Source organism: Haemaphysalis longicornis, unplaced genomic scaffold, assembly GCF_048455015.1.
Source record: "Haemaphysalis longicornis isolate Haplotype H1 unplaced genomic scaffold, Haemaphysalis longicornis Haplotype H1 scaffold_12, whole genome shotgun sequence".
Lineage (NCBI taxonomy): Eukaryota > Metazoa > Arthropoda > Arachnida > Ixodida > Ixodidae > Haemaphysalis > Haemaphysalis longicornis.
Window position 1 is genome coordinate 105061953 of NW_027526225.1, and position 8182 is coordinate 105070134.

Genomic DNA, 8182 nt, shown 5'->3' on the forward strand with positions numbered 1-8182 from the left:
ATGAACTGTGTAAGATAATGAGTGCTGTGAGAATAAAAACACAATATGATGAGACAGTAACAAGATGGATGGCTTAGCTGACTCAAACAAGATCAGCTAGAACAACTGGGAGTCATCTTCGTCCTTCACCAGGCGTGGGGCTTGTCCTCTGCTTTTAATTTCGAACCCCCTCGCATCCAACGTCGCGGTGGAATTTACGAGACGTCTGGTTGTAAAGCTGGCGACAAATGTGTGTACTGTTCCGGACTGCATGAAGCCGCATCACGAGCATCCTAGCCTAAAGTACGGCAAGCCCGTGCTCAAGACGACAGTGAAGGTCGACTCCTTCTACAAAGGGGCTGCCACTTCTGTAAGGCGGAAGAAGAGGCGCTCAGGTCACAGTGTTCGAAGGGCTTAATGATCTCAAACGAGTTGTAACCACAGCAACAGGTGCAGCGTCCGCCGACGCAACCAACACCACTGCGGCAAGTGCGCGAAGAAACCGAGCCTCCTTAACCTTAGCCACCCTGTGTTTTATGAGGCACTGCTCTCAATGTTCAGTGGCCCTCGATCCCCTCAACAGCCACTCCCAAAAACGAGTCTGTAGTCACGAATCTCAAACCTGTTGACGAAGTATATATAAAAACTGAGAAGGCTGTGAAAATGGTAAAGCATTTAATTTATACAGTGCATTTACTGCCTTCTAGTGTGCAGACACAGGCCGCGAGGATTGTTTTACAAGTATTGAACTCTGTGGAGCCCCCTTCTTGCTGTAATTGTGTACCGTTTGAAAGTACATAATGACCCGTACCAGATAATGAGTGTCCTTTTACAGCGTTGCAATGCAACGCTAGATATACTCATACGACTGGAGCTGTGCTCTGAGCTTTTCATCATGCAAATCTTCTAACGTTCGGCACACGTCCTTACTGGGCAATAGACTGGATGTGTGCAAACTCTTCACATTAATGCTGTTCTTCGCCGTAGTCATCTGAGATATCTCGGCCTGCACTTCCCCTCGCCCCCTCCTAACGCAGAGTAGCTTGCCAGAGCACCTCTTCAAACGACCTATCTGTCTTTCCTTTCATTAACGTTTGTTTCTCTCCCTCACCAATTTTCTTATCCAATGATCTGCCTCATGTAATCGACATTGCTATCGTTAGTCTACTCGAAGTTTGCCGGCCCACGCCGCGCCGTAGAGGTGGCTGACAAGAAGAACGTTTGTTGTTCGTCCCCCGGAACAGTTTTTAAGGCGGAAACCTTACGACCCCCATTGTTCGAAAAACAGGCAGTGTTGTCCCGTACAGAAAGCGGCCGCTGACGGCAGAAGCAACAAAGCACACTTGAGTTCGTATGGCAATTGAACACTGGTCTCCAGGGTAGTAGCCCGGTTCGTTACAACCGCTCTGCTGGAGAACACCGCTGACGTCATGTCGAGTGATAGTTGAAAATGACGGCACGTGAGTATGACAGCTGCACCCCAGCCACGACGAACGCTAATCAGAGTCCATTCGAAACCGAGCCGCCCGCTTCATTTCTTCGCAATACTCCCATAGAACCAGCGTCACTGCAATAAAACACTCTCTCTCCCTCGCAGCTCTTGAATCCCGCCGAATGGTTGCCCGTCTATGCCTTTTTCACACTACTTCTATCATCCCCGCTCACGTCATCCGTTGCTTCAATCAGCGCACAGAACTTCAGCACGCCTAAATCACTGCAGTCCCATTGCTTGTATCGCCGGCCATACATCAGCACTTACCTCGTCATTTTTCCTCACGCAATAGCCATGTGGAATGCCCTACTGGGGCACTGCGCATCAAGCACCAACCGCGAAACGTTTCGCACTAAGGTCACCGACCATTTGTCTGTGCAACTTGCTTGTTCCTAATCACTTGACCACCTCTATTTTTTGTGCTGTAGTTTAGATCTGTCCTTACCCTTAGTTGTGTATTTTTTATAAGTGTGACACAACATTCATGTTTTTGTTGTTCTACTCTCTTTTTGAATTCGATCCTGGTTTCTGTGCGTTTTCTTTCGCTTTTGTGTGCGGTATTTTGAACAATGCGCTGTAGCTCGTCCCTTGCCCTCTTTTATGTAATGCCCTCGAGTACTTTAGGATAAAATAAATGAAATGAAATCAATAATCAGTGGCCTAAAGCGTCGCTAGTCTATCCGTCGAAGGAATTCGTGCCCGAAGACGAAGAAATGAAAGCAAGAAAGAGACTCATACGGGATGTAGCAGCGATCTGTGATACGCATGTCAGGACCTTGCTTTCGCATTCAAAGCACGTACGTAGACCTAAGTCCCTTCAGAAATTTCTGTTGTATCGGTGCACTACCCTTTGGATCTTCCTCTCCGGTAAAGACTGATCTCAAAAAAGAGCACCCAATTGAAAGCAAAATGACCGCGTTGTAACGAGTGTCCCTGGCCGGCCGAAATGAACCGCAGGGCAACCCGTTTCCCTCGTCAGTAGAGCGTACACGATCATCGTCCTCCATCACTTTCTCTCACACTCAGTGGCGCTCGTCAGACACCCCTGTCTCGGTTGACGGCTCGCGACACGCTCAAGTTGACGACGGCGGCGGCCGGAGAATCTCATTAAGGCCCTCAAACCTGCGTAGTCCTAAACACACGCCCGCCCGTCTATATTTACACGCCGCGCATGGGTCGTTGACGTCGGTCGAGCGGGCACAAACAAAACGCACCCACTCCCGGGACACCAACCGGCCGCTTCGCCCCTTCGGTGAGCGTTCAGCCTCTCCGACGAAGTCATCGCGGAAGTGGCAACAGCGACGGCGCAGCCACTTTGTCCGATCTGTAAATCCCGCCGTGATGACGATGTCTCCGTTTCCCCTTCTTCCAATCCCCCGGCCAGACGCGCGTCGACTTCCTCGAGAAACCAGATCGCCGCGACATCGACTTGCGGTATGATGGAGAAGGGTAAAGTAAAAGTCTTATCGGACGGGGCTACACCTGAGTCACGTGGAGGCGGCACCTTGCCGTCGGCGGACTGTGCAAACGAGACCCGTGGGGTGAAAGCGAATCTCGTCGCGGTGGCGGCAACGAATGCGTCGGGGTGTCGATGCCTCTTTGATAGCGCGCGCAGGTTCAACGATCCAGCACGCGCGCGATTTGTGTTCGTGGTTCGTTCTTTGGGCTGACGAGGGCACGGCAGCGGCCTTCACCCCGACGCCGGAACTGTGCGTTTAGGAATGCGGGTCCGCCGGCGGTTTGCGCTTTACCGATTTACTTCGCTCTTTCCGTAAAGACACCGCGCTTTCGCTTTCTGTGACGAGAGCGACCCGAAATGCGTCCTGCGCTGAAGGCAATTGACCTGACCTGTGGAAAAAGTCCGAAATGTCACACATATCACACGTTTGGGCGTATACTCCAAACAAATATAAATTTGCTGAAATTGACGCAAATTGATTGCACAGAATGTCACCGTAGTGGCTATTCTCGTCGCATCGATAACCACCACGCCCATGCCGTAAATAAGACTCGCGAATAAAAACCCCCCTTTTTTTTTTGCGGGGGGGCAGTTCTTTTGAGTACGACACTTTTTATTAAATAAATAGTTTTTAATGCGTTGCGTCTTAAAAGAAAGATAGGAGCGTTTTTCTGATGCTCACGGCCTCACGGTACACCCCGGGTTTTTCTTCTCACATAGTGTCGTTGACATCAGCATCCCTTACGCCTCTCACCCGAGTGAAGTTGTTGCCGCTAGATTCCGTGTGGACGAGCAAACAAACACAAGATGCGGCAGCTCGCACTCAAAAAATTGGAATTTCGTGCAGTAGAAATTATTCTATAAAAGTAACTGAGGCTTGGTGAGTGTGGAAAAATATAAAAATTAATAGAAATAAAAAGAAATTGAATAGAAATAGAAATTTGCTGAGAAAGTGTGAGCTGTCGAAATACAATAGTAAAAAGAACAGCACAAACAGACAGTCCAGAACAAATTGCACACGGTCCAATGCCGTTTTCGTATCTACGTTTATCCCTTACCTGTCTCTGCGTTTGCTTCGGTATTTATTCGGTATACGAGGCAACATTTAGTCATGCAGTGCTATAAGGCAGATCGATCACCTGTAACTCACCTGTGAATTCGAGGACGAACCCAAATGCCAGAAAAGTACCAGCACAAAGACAGATTCGGTCACGACCACCGATCGGGGTCGAAACGGGGCCCAGGCGTGTAGTGAGCAAGACATGTTCTTGCCGGAGAAAGGTAAGGTCAAAGGTCAGGCCTCTGTGAACACAAGAGGTTGCGGAGGTCAACCGAAGTCTACGGATGTGACGTGTCTCAAAGAGAAGATAGAACGTCCGTGCAACAACTTCGGAAGCCGCCACATCAGCTATCCGTAATTAAAGGGACCCTGCAACACTTTATCACCTTTTTTCTAAATTTTATATGCTTCAGGAGCGTAGTTAACAAACACAATCAATATTGAATGAATTAGTGATAACAAAGTACTATCTTGATCACAGTTAGGGTGAACACGGGAGGGTGATCTTCGCACGCATGCGCAGTTTGTTTACAACGAGGCTATGTGATGCACGTGCGAAGTTACCCAGAACGCCGACAGGCGGCTCCCGCGCACTGAATGACACGCGCTCGCGTGTTCACCCTAACTATGATCAAGATAGTACCTAAGCTAAAAATCACTGCTTTATGCCAATCAGGTAACTGAGAGATTTGCTCGAAAGATTTTTCTCTATTTCACAAGCTTTGGCGTTCCTTGAGCGCTTGAATTACGTCATTACAGCAACGTAGCTGCTATTGGACGCTTTCTTTATGCTTCAGCTATAAACGCATTTTATCGCCACTTTAGATAACAAGCCAGAAATCAAAGCAGAAACGTAAGGAGAATAGTTCTGCTGTGACGAGCAAATCACGCAGTGCCGCGCCGTGCTGTTGATAACTGTAGCTCTGACAATGTTTGCAAACGCAAAGGAAACACTGAAAGCGTTTATCGAAAGTGTTACAAAGTCCCTTTAAGGTGCACTACACCATTAGTTCACCATGCCGCAGTAGTGTCACGATTTGTTACAGTGTCCAGCCGCGTTTCACACATTTTCAAGTCCTTTCCCTGGGGTCGGTTTCATTTATCGCACGCCTCTCGACATTCTCAGCTATAGTTTACGCTAAGGACTGTATCGAGCACCAGATATTTTCTCTGTTTCAGGTGCGCAAGTTCAGTAATGAGTGACGTCTTTCCGTCGCTTATTGAGGTCATTTCTTCAATACAATGCTTGGCGCAGAGTAAAATTTCACCATTCCTATCAGCTACACCAAGAAGCTTTGCCGTAATACATATCCTGTTCCAATTAGTCACAAAAGGAATTCCGTCGTTATGACGCGAACACGGGCTCTCCGTGTTTCTGGCTTTCTCCGATAAACCTTCTTCAATGTTTTGGCATACTTTCTATTGCCAATTTGCTATAGTTTCCCCGGCAAGTCCCCTCTTACACAATGCCTCGCTAGGCATATAAGGAATTTTTAAATAAATAAAAAAATAAAGTAAGCTCACACTAACGCGTAAGACTTGAAGGTAGTGAAGCTGTACGCGACCTTCACGACCATAACGAAGGCTTAAGTCCACGATTGCAGCCGATTTGCCTCTTCTTCGCTGCCCCAACGGCCTTCACTCCATCATTGTTGCTGTGAGTGTCAGCTTCTTTCATTTTTTTGGAAGTGATAATTCTTGGACATCACTTTGGAAGGGCGTATGTTATGGCGTGTCTCTCTCGTTTCGGGCAGGTGTTGCCACGATTACGGTGAACGCTGTTTGTTTTTTGGTCAATCTCGGCTAATCTCTATAAGTGCTCACGCTGCAGCGTGCAGCGTGCGCTGGGTGGTGGCCGCAAGTCATACACACACACACGAGCGCTTGGCATTTTCTAGGTTTTTTTTTTTAACTGCCGGGAAGTCGCCGCAATGTTGACCAATCTCCCTAAGTGGGTATGCTTGGCTTGACAAATGTGCGCAGGGGACGCTGGGCAGTCTTTGCTAAGCATTGCTAGGCTAGATACGAGCGCTAGGCATTTTCTTGGTTTGGTTGACTGCCGGGTGGTCGCTGAGGCCCGCGCTCACTTGCGCGCTCTCGGCAATTTCTTGGTATTTTTAACTGCGGACACGAAAAATTACGATTTGCTAAACAGCTTACTTCAGGAGGGTGGAAGGGGAAAGTATTTCGTGCTTTAGCATTTTAAGATTGATACGGCGCTTGAAGTAGGTGTGTCTCGGTAAATATTCCGGCCAATAATACGTAAAAACCGCGCCGTAGTTTTCTTTTTCCAACCTCTACGTTGTTTAGAAAGCGCGTGTGGCCGATGGTAGCCGATTGAAAATTGGTTTAAATTATTCGCCAAATTAAAGCGACAGCGCGTGCAATTCGGCAATATTTAGACGTTAAGGTTCAAAAAACTACGACCAACCTGTCGCGATAAGTGCAGCGTGCGCACGTAACCTATGGGAAGGTTCTCGGAACGGTGGTAGACCCGCTGCGAACCTAGGGAACCGTTACAAGTCCTCGGCACACTGGCACTCAGGCACCCCGGCAAGCTGGTACGCTAGAAACCCTCTAGAATTAGAAGAAACCTGCAAGCTAGAAAACCTCTCACCATCTAGAAACCCGCTTGAATTAGCACCCTCTCCCCCTCCTTTCACAGCCCCAAGCCACGTTATCTGCGTTCTCTCCTTGTATTAAGTACTCGTTGGAAACAAAACTGCCCCAAAGCAGCGAGTTTTCTCCAATTTTTCGCTTGCTTTCGATTCAGACTCCGTTGCGTAAAGGTGAACGGGCGAAACCGAAACGGGCGCTTTATAGTTTCCTTAGCCACACAATTCGCGTATCTGCATCAGGGCAATAAACTATGTGTGCGCTGGGTCAAATTGCGCCGAAACAAAAGGGTGGCGCTCATCAGGCACAGCTATGGTTTATACGTGCACCCGGAATTATCCGTACAATTAAATATAAGGAGGTGCAACTAGCGTAAAACATACTGTGGGAAACTTCGGCAGTCGGCCGATATGGTACCATGTATTATTACTCCTGCTTAGCAACAATATGCCTTAATAAAAGGAAAAAGGCAGCCAAAATGAAACAAAAAAGCAGGGCTGAGGGCAGCTTCTACGGTCGCCAGATATTCTACACTAGAGATTCACAACTAGCTGAAAAACAGCACGCGAAAGAGACAGGAAAGCCTAAACGAAGAAAAAAAAAAAAAAGAACATGGCACTCACCCTCTTTCACAAGCGTTGATATCCTCACAAATTGCTGTCTAAGGTCCTCTTGCCGACCATCAGTCGCTTGCCGGGTGTGGGACAGTCCATACACGACTCGGGTCTACGACTCCGGCCAGAAGCGGCAAAGTCCGCAGGGTCAGACCAAGCAGCCACCGGCTCACACCGGCGCTGTCTCCGCTCAGGGTATTTGGCACCAGGCCGACTATTTGGCGCCAATCGTGTGCCTTTTTCCTTTCAAACGCGGCCCCTCACCCCCAGCCAGTAGCAGCGTTCGGCTCCGGGGTACAACAACACGCCGCTGCTGGCTCGCGCGGAGAGTACGGCACGTCGCACGGAGTCCATTGGCGCGCGGCTCGGCGACCGAAGGATTGCGAGTGGCCCCGATTTGGCAGGGACCAGCGGTTTTCCTTCGCCCCCTGAGCGGCATCTTCTCGCTCTTCCGGCGACGAGGGGGACCCGTTCCCTTTCCCCCACTCCTCCTCCTCCTCCTCCTCATCTCGTTCCCTGCACGCATCCATTGCCGATCTTCTACCTTGAACAGGCTCACCATCCCGGTTCGCTTCTCCGTTCGTCCGTCCGTAGGAAGCCATCCCGGTGCATCGCTCTCTCCCTCTCTGCACGCGCGCGATGAAAGTGCGCGCCTCGTTACTGAATGCATTAGACGGGGCGTCGCGCATATTAGCGTAGCTTCCGAGCGTGTGCGGCTCCGGAGGATTAATTCGTGGGCACTGCGTACGGAAAGATTTGTTACCACGTTCTCCCCGCGTTCACGCCCTTTTCCGGCTTGCAATTAAGACTAATGAAGTGCCCGTATGTCCGGGCTAATAAAACATACGTGCGAGCTTTGTTTATTTGCGTATTTGGGTGGGCGATGGAATAGTTGGACTGGTCTAGCGGTGTGATACGAGAGAGCCTAAATCTTGCCGAGCCCAGCTTTGCCTAACCTGCGC

At 49.3% G+C, this 8182-nt stretch overlaps 1 protein-coding gene across 1 annotated transcript in view; it reads right to left on the minus strand.

The window, feature by feature from the left end:
• Nucleotides 1-7719, minus strand: part of LOC144163187 (uncharacterized) — an 87576-nt gene extending 79857 nt beyond the window's left edge. The window contains exons 1-2 of the mRNA XM_077694018.1: nt 7230-7719; nt 4081-4232 (exon numbers count right to left, since the gene is read on the minus strand). Of these exons, the coding sequence (XP_077550144.1) occupies nt 4081-4194 (114 nt within the window). The 5' untranslated portion in view covers nt 4195-4232; nt 7230-7719. The remainder of the gene's footprint in view (nt 1-4080; nt 4233-7229) is intronic.
• Between the last annotated feature and the right edge of the window lie 463 nt (nt 7720-8182).